The 25053-nt window shown below is 30.1% G+C and overlaps 1 protein-coding gene across 1 annotated transcript in view; it reads left to right on the top strand.

The window, feature by feature from the left end:
• The window catches only part of LOC124943135 (basic proline-rich protein-like), a 55093-nt gene that overhangs the window by 22616 nt on the left and 7424 nt on the right, over positions 1-25053 (top strand). The window contains exons 4-6 of the mRNA XM_047483690.1: positions 2278-2855; positions 12977-13549; positions 21846-22445. Of these exons, the coding sequence (XP_047339646.1) occupies positions 2278-2855; positions 12977-13549; positions 21846-22445 (1751 nt within the window). The remainder of the gene's footprint in view (positions 1-2277; positions 2856-12976; positions 13550-21845; positions 22446-25053) is intronic.

Below are 25053 nucleotides of genomic sequence, written 5' to 3'. Positions count from 1 at the left end.
GGTTAATCAATCACAATTAATTCTTTAAAAATCATTTAGTTTAAACATAATTAATTAAAAGATTTTTATTTTGAAATAGAGTTTTCATAATTTTTATTTTAAATAATAAAAGTTGGTATACGTATACAAATGTATTGACTAGAGTTTCTTTTAGTTAGTAATTTGGTGATATCTCGGGAAAGGGCTTTCGTGCTTCATCCTCCGCACCCATTTTAAAAAACGGTCCTCTACTTATAAAGTTGACTTTTAAAATCGGTTGTATACGTTAGAGTTTTATCCGATTATTCTTCGATCTATCATAGTTCTAGGTTTGAGCTTTATTTAAAATATGAAAACAATTTTTTTTTAAAATGTTGGTACATGTTGTGAATGATAACTAGGGTGGAAATACCTAAAGAATACCCGTTATTTTTAAAGGCATTAGGATTTAAAAATAAACACCAAACGAGCCTTTATCGAAATATTTTTGTGGAAATATCCCAAAATATTTATAACGTATTTTCTATTTTTTGGGATTTTTAGAAAATAATTCGGAGTCCCAAAACTACAAAAATAATTTTGGATTTTAAAAAGTGAAACCAAACAGGTCTTAAGAACGAAGTCCTAGGTCCGGAGTTCATTTTTATCGGTCGAGGTCGAAAGACTCTCGGTCTGGGTCGAGGTTGGGATCTTTGGTCTAGAACCAAAGTCCCTCGGTTGAGGTGCTAAAGGACTCTTGGTACTTGCCTGATCTTACTGGTATAGGTGTAAAATTCCTATCGGTCCTAGGTTAGCATGGTCTAAGTTCTCAAGTCGAGGTGTATTAACCTTTCGGTCTAGGACTAGCTCTAGGCTAGGTCCTTCGGTCCTGCGTTTTGATTCCTCAGTCCTAAACTGATCTTCTCAGTCCCATGTTTAGAACTCTCAGGCCTAAGGTTAGGGAGTCTCGGTCCCGAGGGTAGGATTCTTGGTCCTAAGTTAAGACTCTCGGTCCTATGGTTAAGGAGTCTTGGTCTCAAGGTTAGGACTCTCGGTCCTAGATCGGACCTCTCGTCCTAGGTGGAAATAAGCCTCGGTCGGATATCTCGGTCCTAAACTCAAGAACATCGGTCTGAGGTTAATTTTTTTAATCCTAGGCTCAGTCCAGACCGAGGATCCTCGGTCGGATCTCTCGGTCCTCAGGGAACATCAAATATTCCTTTTTTTTAATTCGTTTTTTTAGCTTTAATTCTTTGATCCAAGATCTTGAGTAGCTTCACAAAGATTCCATGAAAATGTTGATAATCATCTCAAGGTATCAATCGACCCTGAATGATGATCAATTTGTTTTAACAAGAATTTGTGATCAAAATTTGAGTTTTTAATTTTAAAGTTGTTTTGAAGTGAAAGGGGATATCTAATAGCTTTCTTATATCAGACCTACTTGATTGGTACCAAAATAAGAACAATGGTAAGTTCGTTTTAACCAATTCAAAAACTCAAAAATTAATTTTATTTTGAATATTTTAATTTTTATCAAATATAATCGGGATGGATCAAACATAATCCAAACAATTGCTCAACATGTTTTCAATCATGTGTGAAGCTTTTTGGGCTGTGGTCAACATAATTAACCCAAGAACAGCAAATTCGTTTTTTTAAATTTTCAAATTCAATTTGAGTTATTGTTATTTAGATCGATTGATTGGTTCTATCATATTTAGATAGTCTAAATAATCATAGGAATATTACATCAATAAAACCTAATTTGAATTCAAACTTCGACTAAAATGAGAAAAATATTAAGAAAACTTTATGATTATACTTTTTAATATTATTCAGTAAGAATTTAACATTAAATAAATAAGAAATTGCTGTAAATGATCTCATTGTTTATATGTATTTTATTATTTTTTTATAAAATAAAAATTAAAACACCATACATATTATAATAATTAGTGACAAAAAAAATGTAATCATTATCTAGATGTATTAATTGATCATTATCTATTGTAATTTATTCTTTCTCTAAAAATAATTGATCATTACTGTAATAATAATTTAATAAATACATACCCATCTTTGAATAATTGATAACTTACTAATTTATAAGTGGTCTTCAAAATTATTGTCATAATTATCAACTAATAGATTGCTATTAAATTTATTTTTTGGATTGCTATAAGTATTTGTGGTATTTGAGGGTATTGAAGATAAAATTGTAGAGTAATAAAAAAGTGCATTTCTCTATTGTTGAATCCAAAATATGATGAAAATAGTGACCTTATTCTTATTTCTAATACTAACGATTTTCAATAGCTCTGTAGCTATACAGACACCCCACACACCGTGGACACCCCTTACCCTGCTGAAGCCGCCTACCCTGCCCACGCCGCCTACTCCGCCGACGCCGCCAACTCCGCCTACGCCGCCAACTCCGCCAACTCCGCTACGCCCCAACTCCGCCTACTCCGCCAACTCCGCCTACTCCGCCTACGCCGCCAACTCCGCCTACTCCTCCTACACGCCAACGACGCCTACGCCCCACGCACCCCACGCGCCCCACGCGCCTCACCACCACCACGCACCCACGCACCCCACGCCCCCACGCACCCCACGCCCCCTCACGCACCCCACGCACCCACACGCACCCCACGCACCCCACGCACCCCCATGCACCCCATACTCCGTGGAGACCCGTACCCTGCTAAGCCACCTACCCTGCCGACGCCGCCTACTCCGCCTACGCCTCCTACGCCCCTACGCCGCAACTCCCCCTACGCCGCCTACACCCCTACGCCGCCTACACTCCCCTACGCCGCCTCACACCTAAGCGCTACTCCCCCCTACGCGCCTACTCCCCTACGCCGCCTACTCCCCCTACGCCGCCTACTAATGTAATGGTCCTATACTTACTCTACTTATTGTTAGAAAATTCATCAAAAAAATGTTTTAATACCAAAGATAATTATTATTTTAAATGCATTGTGGCTATTGTGCCCAATATGTTTCTATTAAAAAAAACATTTTTTAGATTAATAATTTATATTTCAGTAATTTTTAAAATTTTGATAAGATGTCCTAAACTATATGATCTATTGCAGGTTAACTAAAATTTTACCAAGTGCCAAAAATGGTTGTCAAACAGTTGTGGCAAATGAAGATTTCAGGACTTATTTATTTAGTATTTGGTTCAATATTTTGGCTTCTTTATTTGTAACAGAAATATATGGATTGAACAAGAAAATAAAATTATTACATTGATGTGATATTGAGATGTATTATTCATCATTTTATTGTTATATTAACTTTTTATTATTTGATTTAATATTTATCTATTTAAATAATTAAAATACCTTAAAATGAAACAAAACACAAAATAATCATAATTATATATACAATTAATTATTATTTAAGATAATTGATCATTACATCTAACATTAATTTAATTTAAAGGTAAAAAAATATAATCCGGATGTGAAAAGAAAGTTAAATTTTATTAACTCAAAAAGTTAAGATTACATAAATAACATGCTTGAAATTAGTGTCATAAATAATTATTATTAAGAAGTGATTTTTAATATTAATGTTCTAACTACTAATAGATTGCTATATTTTTATCTACTTTGTTTTAGTTGTGTCGAATCGTTTATAACGATTAGGCGCCGTATTACCGTACAACAAAATATATTTTAAATTTTGTTATAGATAGTTCAAAAGTTAATAAGATAGTTCTAACTTATATGCATTCTTTACTATTATTTGATAAGTCAATTGCGCATTTGAGTTGTCACAACAAAACAAAAAGTTTATTTATTTTTGTTAATTCTCGAAGCGGATTTCGTGAGTCCCACTCTACAAGGAGTAAAATAAGCTAATATGCTATACACTATTATTAAATTAGTTTCATTTAGATTAATCATTGGCACCAATCCCCATTCTCTATTTTATTTCGTATTTGAGATTCAGGCTGCCAAGATCCATATTCCCAATCGCAGCAGTAGTGGAAATAGCAACCGTGGAGCAGCGACAATCCAACGGAAGACTATAATCATCCATTAGTTTATTTAATCAAGGTAAATTTTTGTTATAGTTATGTTCTAGTTGTGAATCTTTTGTAATTGAGATTTTAGCTTAGAGACTTCACATTCTTCGGCCCTTAAGACAATATTTTCAATTTTCTAAGTCACACTTGCCTTATGGCTCAATTTCCGTCCAACAGTACATACCTTTTCAGCCTCGAGGATTTCGTTACAAAATTTTATCCCGAATAGATTTAAAATCCAATTTCCATTTAATTTAATGTGCAATTACTAACTTGAATAGAACAACTAATATAGATAATTTAATTAAAATTATTTTAAGAATCTTAATGTTTTTCTAGAAGACAACAATAATTAATAAGGTTAATCCACTAACTATTATAATTGAGTTATAGGTTACATACTAAAAATTGATTATTAGTATATATTAGATTTCATTATAATATTATTTAATATTATTTATTTATGAAATAAAATAATATATAATTAAAGGTATATAGCTATTGAATTAATATTTTAAGGAATATTATTATGTAAGAAATAAATAATATATAGTTAAATTTGTTAATTATGGAATTAAGATTTAAAAAAAATATATTATTTATTTATGAAATAAAATAAAATAATATATATATATATATATATATATATTATATATATATATATATATATATAATAAATTAAAAGGTTAATTAAGAAATGAGTTCTGATTTTTGAATCTTCCCACCTGAAGTATTTTAAACCTATTTATATGATAGATATGTCAAGAGCTCTGTGACACATAAAGACATGTGACACATAAAGACAGGAGTATCATTACTTTATGAGATGTAATTAGTATAGAATCAATATACCAAATCATAGATCAGTAACATATAAATTGCTTTTTGCCAACATTTAATATGTATTACAACCTTTACAAATTTTATTTTACTTTTTATATATATATTTTTTAATTTCTTAAAACAATTGTAGGTCATGGTTCATAAACTAGGGTAGGTCCTTCTAAGCGGAGTGGGTCAAACAAGATAGAGGTTACTCAAGTGAGCCTAAATTTCTTCCCCACGCTGCTCTCTCTTTCATCAAAACCCTCTGTGGGGCTTACTATCAAATCTAATTGATTCATCGATCGATCAACAAAGTAATGGCCTCAAATTTCACTGATTCTCAACTGAAATGGATGTTTCTCATCGATGATTGAACATGGATTCAAATCTTATTGTTGTTGTTCGCCGCCCTCTTTTCTAATGGTTGCTGCAAAGAGGATCATAAGCTTCTTCAGGTTCTTAGTTTGTATTTTGTTATTTTTCAATCATTATGTGTGTTTCCATAAGCATCGACCAAACACCATGTTTTAGGGGGAAATTAGAGAAAACATTTGATGTAGGGTTTCATTTCATTTCGACTGCTACTTTTTCATTCACTTTGGATTTTCTTATGTGTGTTTCCATACGAGCATCGACCAACACCATGTTTAGGGGAATTAGAGAAAACATTTGATGTAGGGTTCATTTCATTTCGACTGCTACTTTTTCATTCACTTTAGGATTTTCTTTCTAGGCGATCAAGAAATGGTCAAATCTAGTGCCGTACATATAAGATATTGTCTCAAATGAGAGGAGTGAAGGATTCCAGATTTGCCTGAGATAAAACAAGAAAGAGTTGCAACACACGTGGAAAATTCTCAAGCTAAAATTGCTTGCAGTTCCCAGTTGCTCATTGAATATATTTTCAAATAGTTGGTACCTTCTAATAGTATGAACATATTGCAGAATCTATAATGTATCTCACAAGCTAAAGATGATTGCACAACTTACAATCTTCTAGAAGTTGCTAACCTTGATAAGGTGTCCGAAACACTACCGGAAGCCACAATAATACAAACACCTCATTTGTGTGAATCTAAACAACCTAAAAGTACAAGAGAAATCAATCATATTGATTTGTGCAAGAGTTTAGCTTTGGACAATGTATTATTCAAAGCATCAAGTGTTCTTGAGATCGTACAAAATCCCTTGACACTACATCATTTCTTACAATTCTATTTCACTTTTTTAAATTATATATTTGCATTAGAATATATCTTTGAAGTTGATGATGATTGCACAAGTTCCAATCTCCTAGAAATTGGTAACCATAAGAAGTTGTTGACAATATTTGATGCCATTCACAAAGAACAAACAACTTAATTGGTTGAATCTTTAGAATGTGAAAGTACAAAAACAATGGACAAGATTAAGTTGTGTAAAAGCTTAGCCCAGAACCATGCATTTATTACAAGTATCAAAGTTGGTCCTCTTAAAGGTTATATGTGTCGTGTTTTAGCCCTGCGGCGTTCTAATGTCACTGTAAAGCTTGATTCACAACACAAAATTTTTACAGGTTGATGGAAGTTCTATATATTCTCTCTTGTTTCTTTCCTTGTTGTTATTTTCATATCTTATTTTTCTTTTTGCGGTTAAATGTGAACACCTAACAAAAGTTCGTGAAAAGAGTGATGCTTATTTTTCAAGGTTCTATTTATACCTAGTAAAACACATAGTTTTTTGTTTTTATATAATGATGGATTATTTTTTTTCTAACACGTTTTGCTTCTTGAAGTAAAAATACTGAGACTGCAAAGCCCTTTGATCTTTGAGGACTCAAAATGGTTTAGAAGGTAGAAACATGCAGAGCTATCTTAGCATTAATATCATGGATTTTTTTTTCATTTAATGGTATCGACTTTTGATCCATAATTATTGTCTAATATATTTTCATAAGTTCATGTTAAAATGTCAACTTGAGCATTGTGTTATTTTATGAGCTTGTAAAAGTTGTTTTAATTTAAGACTTGGTTTCCTGCTTGATCTTAGCCTTTTGATGACTACCTTAGGGACAACATTTTTGAAAATGTTTTCTTTGAATGCATATTTTTCTTCTAAATATTTGGTGGTGGTTTTGGTCTTTACTATTTTCTTCAGTGTTTTCATATGTTATTGTCCCATTTGAAGATTGGATGGCATGAGTGGGTACATCTCTAGGAGTGGGTATATCAGCACATGGAGAAAGATGGGGTTCTAGTGGAATATATAAAAGTGATCTTATTTCTTAAGTTAGTTAGATCTTTGGTTAATGTGTAATTTCTTTTCTCATTCTTTTTATTGAATAACTCTTGGAAAATTGGATTTTACTTAATGTGGTCCAATTAATTGACCATCTCTTTTATCTTTTTCTACATTTTATTTGTTGTACCAACATTTTTTTAGAGGATGCTCATAGTTGTGCATAGTCAAATGTCTGTTAGCATTTGTTAAGTATTTTTATTAATTTTTTATGTTCCTAGGCCACATATTTCTGGCCTAGGTTAATGACTACATCTTGTTTTAATTGTGTGCCTTTTCTTTTTCACTTGAGCATCTTTAAATAATGTTACTTAGAAGTGAATTTTCAATTATTATTTGCGACTGGTGAGATTCAAACCCTGGTGACAGTCGGGAGTACTAACCACTATACTACAACACCTTATTGTTATCTTTAAAATTGTTAATGTACTTGATATGACTTCACAATTATATATATATATATATATATATATATATATATATATATAATTGAACATAGTTTTATTATTCATTATCAAAACCATTTTATATCTAACATATTAAAATCACCGCTTATGTACATCTAGACTCTTGTCCAAATAATTCATTATTAACAAATGAGATCACTTTAAGTGTTCCGGTGAATGAAACTCTATTAAGTGAAATTAAGTTTTGAATTATTAAAAGTTTATAGATAAAAAACACCAAATGGACATAAATTATTTTATAAGTGACTATATTGTAAATTGACTGATATTGCTATGTTTCAAGGCTATAGGAACACAGAGATGTCCAATCATTTGCATATATGTATATAGATATACATGTAAGACTGACCTATCTTATAACTCTTCAAAACAGATTGTGAATTTTTTAGTTAAACTATGATTAATAGATTCTTTAAACATGAGTATGTTGTTGTCGCATTTGATGATTCATATTCATTTATACTATTAAACACTTCCCGGGAATGAAAGTTATAAAAGAAAAGTTAAGAGTGTCAAAAGTTGAGTAGGAGTCATAGTCATACAAGAAGAGAGAAGTCATCCTGCTCTTTGTATACTATGATACATTGAACATGAATAGTGTTTCGACCACTTGATGAGCGAGAACTGAAAATGCATTGCCATGCTCGGATGGATTATTTGAACAATTCGTTTAATTGAAAGTTCAAAATCAGTGTACAAAAACATATTTGATAATATATATGAATTTTATCATATAATCAAATAAAACATTAAGAAACAAATATATTTTATATTGAACACTTTAGTTTAAAGACAAGGGGAAGATTGAAAGAACTATGTCCTTTAATTTAATGTGTAATAACTAAACTTGGATAGAATAATTAATGGAGATAATTTAATCCAATTATTTTAGGAGTCATAATGTTGTGCTAGAATCAACTATGATTAATATGGTTAAACATATAGTTATTATAATTGAATTTTACGAGGTCAAATGTTAAGAGTTGACGAATTAGATTAAAAGAAAAGATAATATATTATAAATAAAATAATATACGATCAAAAATTTAATTAAGGGAATGAGTTATGATTTTTAAATCTTTTCTCCTTAAATATTTTAGAGCCTATATATTCAGCCAGCAGCATCTCACCACCCTCTTCCATGGATGAAGGAGCTCTTAAGATATGGAATGCTTCAAATTACAGTATGGTTAAGTCATTTACGTCTCCAAGCGTTTTGTGTGTATAATTCATTTAGGTCGACTTTTCTTCATGTGTTTCTTGTGTATTTTTCATCTAAGTCGACCGGTTACTATTGCTCGTGTCACTATTTTTCATCTATGGTTTGGTCATTCGTGTCTCCTCTAGTTTTTTTTATAATTGTTTTTAAGTTTAAAAAAAACCTTTTAGATATGTATATTTTCAATATATAAATGTTTTAATGTAGACTCATAACTGTGTCACAATACTTCTGAAAGTATTCACATTTTTTTTAAATACTTTATAGACAATTTTATTTTTTAATTAGGGAGAACTAGTTTTGACTATTTTCAATGTATCACTTAGATAGAGTACTTTATAGAGACCATTTAATATAAAAAAAATATTTGAATAATTTAAGATCTAAAACTTGATTTATTATTTTTTCTATTGTATCAATAAGTTGTGTTACTACTTGCCTTATCCAATGTAATAAAAGTATTGTATTAAAAATCTAATATCCAATAAAGCAGTTATACACTTTAAGTAGTTATGATTTGTGAAGTTCGTGTAAGTTTCCAACATTATAAGAAAAATTCAACAAGTAGAGTACAAATTTTTACCTATAGTCAAAATGAATGTATTGAAAAAAATATTATACAAAATTTTCAATCTAAACCTATATAAATAATATCCAAAAATTATTTTCAAAATCTCAATCCCAAAGATGACAATAGACCTTAATAATTAAGTATAATAAAATCATAATATTTATATATTTTATAAACATGAATGCAAATGTTATGCACATTTTGGTTGATAGTTTGTTTAATCAAAATTTTATAGAGTTCATATTCAATTTAAGAAAACATTTTGGGTATGAAATAAATATTTTCCAATTAATTTCATAGAGTTATTCTTTGGACATTGATTTTGTAGGAACAAGTCAAGAAAAAAATTAGAAAATGGTCATCTTAAATCCAAAAGAATAATTTCTCCAAGTCAATTCATATCAAATAATATTTTACATAAATCTTCTCAAATTAGTTTAAGCATACCACTTCAATGTTATGAATTGAATGATGTTAGGAGTTTGAATATTTGAGGTTTTAGTGAAACATTTTTTTCCAGATAAATATACCAACAAATACGTTTTTAGATAAATATTTACTTGAAAGTATAACAGTCGAAGACAAGAGAATCTAACAGGGCTCGTGTGGATTAGTTAGACTGTCGAAGACAAGAGAATCTAACCGGGCTCGTGTGGATTAGTTAGAGGAGCAACACGTGGGACTTTTATCTATGATTAGGTGTAAAGATTTGATAAAAATTTTTGCTTTAAACCCATATCCAACAATAGAGCGGTATTGCAATTGATAAGATTAATAAATTAATTTTTAATTTGATGTAGATCTTATTTAAAATTGATGATATCTTTATAGGATAAATATATGAAATTAAAATAAAGTTTTTTGAAATATTAAAATATAAAATTTATTTTAAATTAAGAAATATTTATGTTTGTTTTATATAAGATATATTACTTGCATAAATTCTTTATATGTTTTAGAAATATGATCTGCATATAGTTTATTTTATTCTTCTTTTACACGATCAGTGTATTATTTTGTATTTTGTTATTTATTTTAATATTTTAATACAAAGAATAGAAGAAACATTGAAATCCATGAAGGATGCAGACCAATGAAGTTGAAATCTTTAATTTACTGTGTGGACATATATCATGGTAAAAAACTCGTAGTTTGAAAATTTTAACCTTGATTAGCGTGTTAATTTAAAAAAAAAAAACATTACTTTTAAAACATGTTACTAATTTTGACAACTTTTTAAAACTCATTAAAAATAATTAATTTTGGGTTTAATTTAAATAATTCAGAGATTTATGTTAATCAATCACAATTTAATTCTTTAAAAAATCATTTAGTTTAAACATAATTAATTTGAAAGATTATTTATTTTGAAATAGAGTTTTCAATAAATTTTTTTTTAAAATCAATAAAAGTTGGTATACGTATACAAACGTATTGACTAGAGTTTCTTTTAGTTAGTAATTTGGTGATACTCGGGAAAGGGTTTTCGTGCTTCATCCTCCGTACCCGTTTTAAAAAACGGTCTCTACTTATAAAGTTGGCTTTTAAAAATCGGTTGTATAACGTTAGAGTTTTATCCGATTATTCTTCCGATCCTAGTCATAGTTCTAGGTTTGAGCTTTATTTAAAATATGAAAACAAAAATATTTAAAATGTTGGTACATGTTGTGAATGATAACTAGGGTGGAAATACCTAAAGAATACCCGTTATTTTTAAAGACATTAGGATTTAAAAATAAACACCAAACGAGCCTTTATCGAAATATTTTTGTGGAAATATTCCAAAAATATTTAAAACGTATTTTCTATTTTTTTGGGGATTTTTAGAAAATAATTCGGAGTCCCAAAACTACAAAAATAATTTTGGATTTTAAAAAGTGAAACCAAATAGGTCTTAAGAACGAAGTCCTAGGTCCGGAGTTCATTTTTATCGGTCGAGGTCGAAAGACCCTCGGTCTGGGTCGAGGAACCTCTCGGTCGAGGTTTGGGATCTTTTGTCTAAGAATCAAAGTCCCTCGGTTGAGGTGCTAAGGACTCTTGGTACTTGCCTGATCTTACCGGTCTAGGTGTAAAATCCTATCGGTCCTAGGTTAGCATGGGTCTAAGTTTCTCAATCGAGGTGTATAAACATTTCGGTCTAGGACTAGCTCTAGGATAGGTCCTTCGGTCCTGGGTTTTGGATCCCTCGGTCCTAAGCTTGATATTCTCAGTCCCATGTTTAGAACTCTCAGGCCTAGGGTTAGGGAGTCTCAGTCCCGAGGGTAGGATTCTTGGTCCTAAAGTTAAGACTCTCGATCCTATGGTTAGGGAGTCTTGGTCTCAAGGTTAGGACTCTCGGTCCTAGATCGGACCTCTCGATCCTAGGTGAAAATCCTCGGTCGGATATCTCGGTCCGAACTCAAGAACATCGGTCTGAGGTTAATTTTTTTAATCCTAGGATTCAGTCCGGACCAAGGATCCTCGGTCGGATCTCTCGGTCCTCAAGAACATCAAATATTCATTTTTTTTTAATTCGTTTTTTAGCTTTAATTCTTTGATCCAAGATCTCGAGTAGCTTCACAAAGCTTCCATGAAAATGTTGATAATCATCTCAAGGTATCAATCGACCTGAATGATGATCAATTTGTTTAAAACAATTTGTGATCAAAATTTGAGTTTTTAATTTTAAAGTTGTTTTGAAGTGAAAGGGGATATCTAATAGCTTTCTTATATCAGACCTACTTTATTGTTACCAAAATAAGAACAATGGTAGTTCGTTTTAACCAATTCAAAAACTCAAAAATTTAATTTTATTTTGAATATTTTAATTTTTATCAAATATAATCGGGATGGATCAAACATAATCCAAACAATTGCTCAACATGTTTCCAATCATGTTGTGAAGCTTTTTGGGCTGTGGTCAACATAAATAACCCAAGAACAGCAAATTCGTTTTTTTAAATTTTAAAATTCAAATTTGAGTTATTGTTATTTAGATCGACTGATTGGTTCTATCCTATTTAGATAGTTTCTAAATAATCATAGGAATATTACATCAATAAAACCTAATTTTGAATTCAAACTTCGACTAAAATGAGAAAAAATATTAAGAAAACTTTATGATTATACTCTTTTAATATTATTAAGTAAGAATTTAACATTAAATAAATAAGAAATTATGTTAAATGATCTCATTGTTTATATGATATTTTATTATTTTTTTATAAAATAAAAATTAAAACACCATATATATTATAATAATTAGTGACAAAAAAAAAAAAATGTAATCATTATCTAGATGTAATTAATTGATCATTATCTATATGTAATTTATTCTTTCTCTAAAAATAATTGATCATTATCTGTAATAATAATTTAATAAATACATACCCATCTTTCAATAATGTGATAACTACTAATTTATAAAGTGGTCTTCAAAATTATTGTCATAATTATCAACTAATAGATTGCTATTAAATTTATTTTTTGGATTGCTATAAGTATTTGTGGTATTTGAGGGGTATTGAAGATAAAATTTAGAGTAATAAAAAAGCGCATTTCTCTATTGTTGAATCCAAAAATATGATGAAAATAGTGACCTTATTCTTATTTCTAATACTAACGATTTGCAATAGCTCTGTAGCTATACAGACACCCCACACAACGTGGACACCCCTTACCCTGCTGAAGCCGCCTACCCTGCCCACGCCACCTACTCCGCCGACGCCGCCAACTCCACCTACGCCGCCAACTCCGCCAACTCCGCCTACGCCGCCAACTCCGCCTACTCCGCCTACGCCGCCAACTCCGCCTACTCCTCCTACACCGCCAACGCCGCCTACGCCCCACGCACCCCACGCGCCCCACGCACCCCACGCGCCCCACGCCCCCCACGCCCCCCACGCCCCCCACGCACCCCACGCCCCCCACGCACCGCACGCACCCCACGCACCCCACGCACCCCATGCACCCCATACTCCGTGGAGACCCCGTACCCTGCCTAAGCCACCTACCCTGCCGACGCCGCCTACTCCGCCTACGCCTCCTACGCCCCCTACGCCGCCAACTCCCCCTACTCCGCCTACGCCTCCTACGCCGCCAACTCCCCCTACGCCGCCTACACCCCCTACGCCGCCTACTCCCCCTACGCCGCCTACTCCCCCTACGCCGCCTACTAATGTAATGGTCCTATACTTACTCTACTTATTGTTAGAAAATTCTTCAAAAAAATGTTTTAATACCAAAGATAATTATTATTTTAAATGCATTGTGGCTATTGTGCCCAATATGTTTCAATTAAAAAAAAACATTTTTTAGATTAATAATTTATATTTCAGTAATTTTTAAATTTTTGATAAGATGTCCTAAACTATATGATCTAATTGCAGGTTAACTAAATTTTACCAAGTGCCAAAATGGTTGTCAAACAAGTTGTGGCAAATGAAGATTTCAGACTTATTTATTTAGATATTTGGTTCAATATTTGTGCTTCTTTATTTGTAACAGAATATATGGATTGAACAAGAAAATAAAATTATTACATTGATGTGATATTGAGATTTATTATTAATCATTTTATTGTTATTATTAACTTTTTATTATTTGATTTAATATTTATCTATTAAATAATTAAAATACCTTAAAATGGAACAAAAAGACAAAATAATCATAATTATATATACAATTAATTATTATTTAAGATAATTGATCATTACATCTAACATTAATTTAAAAGTTAAAAAAATATAATCCAGATGTGAAAAGAAAGTTAAATTTTATTAACTCAAAAAGTTAAGATTACATAAATAACATGCTTTGAAATTATTGTCATAAATAATTATTATTAAGAAGTGATTTTTAATATTAATGTCTAACTACTAATACATTGCTATATTTTTATCTACTTTGTTTTAGTTGTGTCGAATCGTTATGACGATTTAGGCGCCGTATTACCGTACACAAATATATTTTTATTGATCATTTATATTTCAGTAACATTTTTAAATTTTGTTATAGATAGTTCAAAAAGTTAATAAGATAGTTCTAACTTATATGCATTCTTTACTATTATTTGATAAGTCAATTGCGCATTTGAGTTGTCACAACAAAACAAAAAGTTTATTTATTTTTGTTAATTCTCGAAGCGGATTTCGTGAGTCCACTCTTACAAGAGTAAAATAAGCTAAATATGCTTACACTGTTATTAAATTAGTTTCATTTAGATTAATCATTGGCACCAATCCCCATTCTCTCTATTTTATTTCTTATTTGAGATTCAGGCTGCCAAGATCCATATTCCCAATCGCAGCAGTAGTGGAAATAGCAACCGTGGAGCAGCGACAATCCAACGGAAGACTATAATCATCCATTAGTTTATTTAATCAATGTAAGTTTTTGTTATAGTTATGTTCTAGTTGTGAATCTTTTGTAATTGAGATTTTAGCTTAGAGACTTCACATTCTTCGGCCCTTAAGACAATATTTTCAATTTTCTAAGTCACACTTGCATTATGGCTCAATTTCCGTCCAACAATACATACTTTTTTCAGCCTCGAGGATTTCGTTACAAAATTTTATCCCGAATAGATTTAAAATCCAATTTCCATTTAATTTAATGTGCAATTACTAACTTGAATAGAACAACTAATATAGATAATTTAATTAAAATTATTTTAAGAATCATAATGTTTTTCTAGAAGACAACAATAATTAATAAGGTTAATCCACTGACTATTATAATTGAGTTATAGGTTACATACTAAAAAATACTAAAAATTGACAAACTAGATAAAAGAAAAAAGATAGTTGATTATTAATATATATTAGATTTCATTATTAATATTAAATAATATTATTTATTTATGAAATAAAATAATATATAATTAAAGGTATATAGCTATTGAATTAATATTTCAAGGAATATTATTTATGTAAGAAATAAATAATATATAGTTAAATTTATTAATTATGGAATTAAGATTTAAAAAAAATATATTATTTATTTATGAAATAAAATAAAATAATATATATATATATAATAAATTAAAAGGTTAATTAAGAAATGAGTTCTGATTTTTGAATCTTCCCACCTGAAGTATTTTAAACCTATTTATATGATAGATATGTCAAGAGCTCTGTGACACATAAAGACATGTGACACATAAAGACAGGAGTATCATTACTTTATGAGATGTAATTAGTATAGAATCAATATACCAAATCATAGATTCAGTAACATATAAATTGCTTTTTGCCAACATTTAATGGTATCGACTTTTGATCCATAATTATTGTCTAATATATTTTCATAAGTTCATGTTAAAATGTCAACTTGAGCATTGTGTTATGTTATGAGCTTGTAAAAGTTGTTTTAATTTAAGACTTGGTTTCCTGCTTGATCTTAGCCTTTTGATGACTACCTTAGGGACAACATTTTTGAAAATGTTTTCTTTGAATGCATATTTTTCTTCTAAATATTTGGTGGTGGTTTTGGTCTTTACTATTTTCTTCGGTGTTTCATATGTTATTGTCCCATTTGAAGATTGGATGGCATTAGTGGGTACATCTCTAGGAGTGGGTATATCAGCACATGGAGAAAGATGGGGTTCTAGTGGAATATATAAAAGTGATCTTATTTCTTAAGTTAGTTAGATCTTTGGTTAATGTGTAATTTCTTTTCTCATTCTTTTTATTGAATAACTCTTGGAAAATTGGATTTTACTTAATGGGGTCCAATTAATTGACCATCTCTTTTATCTTTTTCTACATTTTATTTGTTGTACCAACATTTTTTTAGAGGATGCTCATAGTTGTGCATAGTCAAATGTCTGTTAGCATTTGTTAAGTATTTTTATTAATTTTTTATGTTCCTAGGCCACATATTTCTGGCCTAGGTTAATGACTACATCTTGTTTTAATTGTGTGCCTTTTCTTTTTCACTTGAGCATTTTAAATAATGTTACTTAGAAGTGGATTTTCAATTATTATTTGCGACTGGTGAGATTCAAACCCTGGTGACAGTCGGGAGTACTAACCACTATACTACAACACCTTATTGTTATCTTTAAAATTGTTAATGTACTTGATATGACTTCACAATTATATATATATATATATATATATATAATTGAACATAGTTTTATTATTCATTATCAAAACCATTTTATATCTAACATATTAAAATCACCGCTTATGTACATCTAGACTCTTGTCCAAATAATTCATTATTAACAAATGAGATCACTTTAAGTGTTCCGGTGAATGAAACTCTATTAAGTGAAATTAAGTTTTGAATTATTAAAAGTTTATAGATAAAAAACACCAAATGGACATAAATTATTTTATAAGTGACTATATTGTAAATTGACTGATATTGCTATGTTTCAAGGCTATAGGAACACAGAGATGTCCAATCATTTGCATATATGTATATAGATATACATGTAAGACTGACCTATCTTATAACTCTTCAAAACAGATTGTGAATTTTTTAGTTAAACTATGATTAATAGATTCTTTAAACATGAGTATGTTGTTGTCGCATTTGATGATTCATATTCATTTATACTATTAAACACTTCCCGGGAATGAAAGTTATAAAAGAAAAAGTTAAGAGTGTCAAAAGTTGAGTAGGAGTCATAGTCATACAAGAAGAGAGAAGTCATCCTGCTCTTTGTATACTATGATACATTGAACATGAATAGTGTTTCGACCACTTGATGAGCGAGAACTGAAAATGCATTGCCATGCTCGGATGGATTATTTGAACAATTCGTTTAATTGAAAGTTCAAAATCAGTGTACAAAAACATATTTGATAATATATATGAATTTTATCATATAATCAAATAAAACATTAAGAAACAAATGTATTTTATATTGAACACTTTAGTTTAAAGACAAGGGGAAGATTGAAAGAATTATGTCCTTTAATTTAATGTGTAATAACTAAACTTGGATAGAATAATTAATGGAGATAATTTAATCCAATTATTTTAGGAGTCATAATGTTGTGCTAGAATCAACTATGATTAATATGGTTAAACATATAGTTATTATAATTGAATTCTACGAGGTCAAATGTTAAGAGTTGACGAATTAGATTAAAAGAAAAGATAATATATTATGAAATAAAATAATATACGATCAAAAATTTAATTAAGGGAATGAGTTATGATTTTTAAATCTTTTCTCCTTAAATATTTTAGAGCCTATATATTCAGCCAGCAGCATCTCACCACCCTCTTCCATGGATGAAGGAGCTCTTAAGATATGGAATGCTTCAAATTACAGTATGGTTAAGTCATTTACGTCTCCAAGCGTTTTGTGTGTATAATTCATTTAGGTAGACTTTTCTTCATGTGTTTCTTGTGTATTTTTCATCTAAGTCGACCGGTTACTATTGCTCGTGTCACTATTTTTCATCTATGGTTTGGTCATTCGTGTCTCCTCTAGTTTTTTTTATAATTGTTTTTAAGTTTAAAAAAAAACCTTTTTAAATATGTATATTTTCAATATATAAGTGTTTTAATGTAGACTCATAACTGTGTCACAATACTTCTGAAAGTATTCACATTTTTTTAAAATACTTTATAGACAATTTTATTTTTTAATTAGGGAGAACTAGTTTTGACTATTTTCAATGTATCACTTAGATAGAGTACTTTATAGAGACCATTTAATATAAAAGAAATATTTGAATAATTTAAGATCTAAAACTTGATTTATTATTTTTTTCTATTGTATCAATAAGTTGTGTTACTACTTGCCTTATCCAATGTAATAAAAGTATTGTATTAAAAATCTAATATCCAATAAAGCAGTTATACACTTTAAGTAGTTATGATTTGTGAAGTTTGTGTAAGTTTCCAACATTATAAGAAAAATTCAACAAGTAGAGTACAAATTTTTACCTATAGTCAAAATGAATGTATTGAAAAAAATATTATACAAAATTTTCAATCTAAACCTATATAAATAATATCTAAAAATTATTTTCAAAATCTCAATCCCAAAGATGACAATAGACCTTAATAATTAAGTTTAATTAAATCATAATATTTATATATTTTATAAACATGAATGCAAATGTTATGCACATTTTGGTTGATAGTTTGTTTAATCAAAATTTTATAGAGTTCATATTCAATTTAAGAAAACATTTTGGGTATGAAATAAATATTTTCCAATTAATTTCATAGAGTTATTCTTTGTACATTGATTTTGTAGGAACAAGTCAAGAAAAAAATTAGAAAATGGTCATCTTAAATCCAAAAGAATAATTTCTCCAAGTCAATTCATATCAAATAATATTTTACATAAATCTTCTCAAATTAGTTTAAGCATACCACTTCAATTTTATGAATTGAATGATGTTAGGAGTTTGAATATTTGATGTTTTAGTGACATTTTTTTCCAGATAAATATACCAACAAATACGTTTTTAGATAAATATTTACTTGAAAGTATAACAGTCGAAGACAAGAGAATCTAACCGGGCTCGTGTGGATTAGTTAGACAGTCGAAGACAAGAGAATCTAACCGGGCTCGTGTGGATTAGTTAGAGGAGCAACACGTGGGACTTTTATCTCTGATTAGGTGTAAAGATTTGATAAAATTTTTTGCTTTAAACCCATATCCAACAATAGAGCGGTATTGCAATTGATAAGATTAATAAATTAATTTTTAATTTGATGTAGATCTTATTTAAAATTGATGATATCTTTATAGGATAAATATATGAAATTAAAATAAAGTTTTTTGAAATATTAAAATATAAAATTTATTTTAAATTAAGAAATATTTATGTTTGTTTTATATAAGATATATTACTTGCATAAATTCTTTATATGTTATAGAAATATGATCTGCATATAGTTTATTTTATTCTTCTTTTACACGATCAGTGTATTATTTTGTATTTTGTTATTTATTTTAATATTTTAATACAAAGAATAGAAGAAACATTGAAATCCATGAAGGATGCAGACCAATGAAGTTGAAATCTTTAATTTACTGTGTGGACATATATCACATGGTAGAAAACTCGTAGTTTGAAAATTTTAACCTCGATTAGCGTGTTAATTTAAAAAAAATAAAACATTACTTTTAAAACATGTTACTAATTTTGACAACTTTTTAAAACTCATTAAAAATAATTAATTTTGGTTTTAATTTAAATAATTCAGAGATTTAGGTTAATTAATCACAATTTAATTCTTTAAAAAATCATTTAGTTTAAACATAATTAATTTAAAAGATTATTTATTTTGAAATAGAGTTTTCAATAATTTTTTTTTAAATAAATTAAAGTTGGTATACGTATACAAACGTATTGACTAGAGTTTCTTTTAGTTAGTAATTTGGTGATACTCGGGAAAGGGCTTTCGTGCTTCATCCTCCGCACCCATTTTAAAAAACGGTCTCTACTTATAAAGTTGACTTTTAAAAATCGGTTGTATAACGTTAGAGTTTTATCCGATTATTCTTCCGATCCTAGTCATAGTTCTAGGTTTGAGCTTTATTTAAAATATGAAAACAAAATTTTTTTAAAATGTTGGTACATGTTGTGAATGATAACTAGGGTGGAAATACCTAAAGAATACCCGTTATTTTTAAAGGCATTAGGATTTAAAAATAAACACCAAACGAGCCTTTATCGAAATATTTTTGTGGAAATATCCCAAAAATATTTAAAACGTATTTTCTATTTTTTTGGGATTTTTAGAAAATAATTCGGAGTCCCAAAACTACAAAAATAATTTTGAATTTTAAAAAGTGAAACCAAACAGGTCTTAAGAACGAAGTCCTAGGTCCGGAGTTCATTTTTATCGGTCGAGGTCGAAAGACTCTCGGTCTGGGTCAAGGAACCTCTCGGTCGAGGTTTGGGATCTTTGGTCTAAGAACCAAAGTCCCTCGGTTGAGGTGCTAAGGACTCTTGGTACTTGCCTGATCTTACTGGTCTAGGTGTAAAATCCTATCGGTCCTAGGTTAGCATGGGTCTAAGTTTCTCAATCGAGGTGTATAAACCTTTCGGTCTAGGACTAGCTCTAGGCTAGGTCCTTCGGTCCTGCGTTTTGGATTCCTCAGTCCTAAACTTGATATTCTCAGTCCCATGTTTAGAACTCTCAGGCCTAAGGTTAGGGAGTCTCGGTCTCGAGGGTAGGATTCTTGGTCCTAAAGTTAAGACTCTCGGTCCTATGGTTAAGGAGTCTTGGTCTCAAGGTTAGGACTCTCGGTCCTAGATCGGACCTCTCGGTCCTAGGTGAAAATCCTCGGTCGGATATCTCGGTCCTAACTCAAGAACATCGGTCTGAGGTTAATTTTTTTAATCCTAGGATTCAGTCCGGACCGAGGATCCTCGGTCGGATCTCTCGGTCCTCAGGAACATCAAATATTCATTTTTTTTAATTCGTTTTTTAGCTTTAATTCTTTGATCCAAGATCTTGAGTAGCATCACAAAGATTCCATGAAAATGTTGATAATCATCTCAAGGTATCAATCGACCTGAATGATGATCAATTTGTTTAAAACAATTTGTGATCAAAATTTGAGTTTTTAATTTTAAAGTTGTTTTGAAGTGAGAGGGGATATCTAATAGCTTTCTTATATCAGACCTACTTGATTGGTACCAAAATAAGAACAATGGTAGTTCGTTTTAACCAATTCAAAAACTCAAAAATTTAATTTTATTTTGAATATTTTAATTTTTATCAAATATAATCGGGATGGATCAAACATAATCCAAACAATTGCTCAACATGTTTTCAATCATGTTGTGAAACTTTTTGGGCTGTGGTCAACATAATTAACCCAAGAACAGCAAATTCGTTTTTTTAAATTTTCAAATTCAAATTTGAGTTATTGTTATTTAGATCGATTGATTGGTTCTATCCTATTTAGATAGTTCCTAAATAATCATAGGAATATTACATCAATAAAACCTAATTTTGAATTCAAACTTCGACTAAAATGAGAAAAAATATTAAGAAAACTTTATGATTATACTCTTTTAATATTATTCAGTACGAATTTAACATTAAATAAATAAGAAATTATGTTAAATGATCTCATTGTTTATATGATATTTTATTATTTTTTTATAAAATAAAAATTAAAACACCATACATATTATAATAATTAGTGACAAAAAAAATGTAATCATTATCTAGATGTAATTAATTGATCATTATCTATTGTAATTTATTCTTTCTCTAAAAATAATTGATCATTATCTGTAATAATAATTTAATAAATACATACCCATCTTTGAATAATTTGATAACTACTAATTTATAAAGTGGTCTTCAAAATTATTGTCATAATTATCAACTAATAGATTGCTATTAAATTTATTTTTTGGATTGCTATAAGTATTTGTGGTATTTGAGGGGTATTGAAGATAAAATTTAGAGTAATAAAAAAGTGCATTTCTCTATTGTTGAATCCAAAAATATGATGAAAATAGTGACCTTATTCTTATTTCTAATACTAACGATTTTCAATAGCTCTGTAGCTATACAGACACCCCACACACCGTGGACACCCCTTACCCTGCTGAAGCCGCCTACCCTGCCCACGCCGCCTACTCCGCCGACGCCGCCAACTCCGCCTACGCCGCCAACTCCGCCAACTCCGCCAACTCCGCCTACTCCGCCTACTCCGCCTACGCCGCCAACTCCGCCTACTCCTCCTACACCGCCAACGACGCCTACGCCCCACGCACCCCACGCACCCCACGCGCCCCACGCGCCTCACGCACCCCACGCACCCCACGCCCCCCACGCCCCCCACGCACCCCACGCACCCCACGCACCCCACGCACCCCACGCACCCCACGCACCCCATGCACCCCACGCACCCCATGCACCCCATACTCCGTGGAGACCCCGTACCCTGCCTAAGCCACCTACCCTGCCGACGCCGCCTACTCCGCCTACGCCTCCTACGCCCCCTACGCCGCCAACTCCCCCTACGCCGCCTACACCCCCTACGCCGCCTACACCCCCTACGCCGCCTACTCCCCCTACGCCGCCTACTCCCCCTACGCCGCCTACTCCCCCTACGCCGCCTACTAATGTAATGGTCCTATACTTACTCTACTTATTGTTAGAAAATTCATCAAAAAAATGTTTTAATACCAAAGATAATTATTATTTTAAATGCATTGTGGCTATTGTGCCCAATATGTTTCAATTAAAAAAAACATTTTTTAGATTAATAATTTATATTTCAGTAATTTTTAAATTTTTGATAAGATGTCCTAAACTATATGATCTAATTGCAGGTTAACTAAATTTTACCAAGTGCCAAAATGGTTGTCAAACAAGTTGTGGCAAATGAAGATTTCAGACTTATTTATTTAGATATTTGGTTCAATATTTGTGCTTCTTTATTTGTAACAGAATATATGGATTGAACAAGAAAATAAAATTATTACATTGATGTGATATTGAGATTTATTATTAATCATTTTATTGTTATTATTAACTTTTTATTATTTGATTAAATATTTATCTATTAAATAATTAAAATACCTTAAAATGGAACAAAAAGACAAAATAATCATAATTATATATACAATTAATTATTATTTAAGATAATTGATCATTACATCTAACATTAATTTAAAAGTTAAAAAAATATAATCCAGATGTGAAAAGAAAGTTAAATTTTATTAACTCAAAAAGTTAAGATTACATAAATAACATGCTTTGAAATTATTGTCATAAATAATTATTATTAAGAAGTGATTTTTAATATTAATGTCTAACTACTAATAGATTGCTATATTTTTATCTACTTTGTTTTAGTTGTGTCGAATCGTTATAACGATTTAGGCGCCGTATTACCGTACACAAATATATTTTTAAATTTTGTTATAGATAGTTCAAAAAGTTAATAAGATAGTTCTAACTTATATGCATTCTTTACTATTATTTGATAAGTCAATTGCGCATTTGAGTTGTCACAACAAAACAAAAAGTTTATTTATTTTTGTTAATTCTCGAAGCGGATTTCGTGAGTCCACTCTTACAAGAGTAAAATAAGCTAAATATGCTTACACTGTTATTAAATTAGTTTCATTTAGATTAATCATTGGCACCAATCCCCATTCTCTCTATTTTATTTCTTATTTGAGATTCAGGCTGCCAAGATCCATATTCCCAATCGCAGCAGTAGTGGAAATAGCAACCGTGGAGCAGCGACAATCCAACGGAAGACTATAATCATCCATTAGTTTATTTAATCAATGTAAGTTTTTGTTATAGTTATGTTCTAGTTGTGAATCTTTTGTAATTGAGATTTTAGCTTAGAGACTTCACATTCTTCGGCCCTTAAGACAATATTTTCAATTTTCTAAGTCACACTTGCATTATGGCTCAATTTCCGTCCAACAATACATACTTTTTTCAGCCTCGAGGATTTCGTTACAAAATTTTATCCCGAATAGATTTAAAATCCAATTTCCATTTAATTTAATGTGCAATTACTAACTTGAATAGAACAACTAATATAGATAATTTAATTAAAATTATTTTAAGAATCATAATGTTTTTCTAGAAGACAACAATAATTAATAAGGTTAATCCACTGACTATTATAATTGAGTTATAGGTTACATACTAAAAAATACTAAAAATTGACAAACTAGATAAAAGAAAAAAGATAGTTGATTATTAATATATATTAGATTTCATTATTAATATTAAATAATATTATTTATTTATGAAATAAAATAATATATAATTAAAGGTATATAGCTATTGAATTAATATTTCAAGGAATATTATTTATGTAAGAAATAAATAATATATAGTTAAATTTATTAATTATGGAATTAAGATTTAAAAAAAATATATTATTTATTTATGAAATAAAATAAAATAATATATATATATATAATAAATTAAAAGGTTAATTAAGAAATGAGTTCTGATTTTTGAATCTTCCCACCTGAAGTATTTTAAACCTATTTATATGATAGATATGTCAAGAGCTCTGTGACACATAAAGACATGTGACACATAAAGACAGGAGTATCATTACTTTATGAGATGTAATTAGTATAGAATCAATATACCAAATCATAGATTCAGTAACATATAAATTGCTTTTTGCCAACATTTAATGGTATCGACTTTTGATCCATAATTATTGTCTAATATATTTTCATAAGTTCATGTTAAAATGTCAACTTGAGCATTGTGTTATGTTATGAGCTTGTAAAAGTTGTTTTAATTTAAGACTTGGTTTCCTGCTTGATCTTAGCCTTTTGATGACTACCTTAGGGACAACATTTTTGAAAATGTTTTCTTTGAATGCATATTTTTCTTCTAAATATTTGGTGGTGGTTTTGGTCTTTACTATTTTCTTCGGTGTTTCATATGTTATTGTCCCATTTGAAGATTGGATGGCATTAGTGGGTACATCTCTAGGAGTGGGTATATCAGCACATGGAGAAAGATGGGGTTCTAGTGGAATATATAAAAGTGATCTTATTTCTTAAGTTAGTTAGATCTTTGGTTAATGTGTAATTTCTTTTCTCATTCTTTTTATTGAATAACTCTTGGAAAATTGGATTTTACTTAATGGGGTCCAATTAATTGACCATCTCTTTTATCTTTTTCTACATTTTATTTGTTGTACCAACATTTTTTTAGAGGATGCTCATAGTTGTGCATAGTCAAATGTCTGTTAGCATTTGTTAAGTAT

Source organism: Impatiens glandulifera, chromosome 6 (genome assembly GCF_907164915.1).
Source record: "Impatiens glandulifera chromosome 6, dImpGla2.1, whole genome shotgun sequence".
Classification (NCBI taxonomy): Eukaryota; Viridiplantae; Streptophyta; class Magnoliopsida; order Ericales; family Balsaminaceae; genus Impatiens; species Impatiens glandulifera.
Note: the sequence above shows the minus strand (reverse complement) of the source record. Positions and strands in the feature narration are given on the sequence as shown.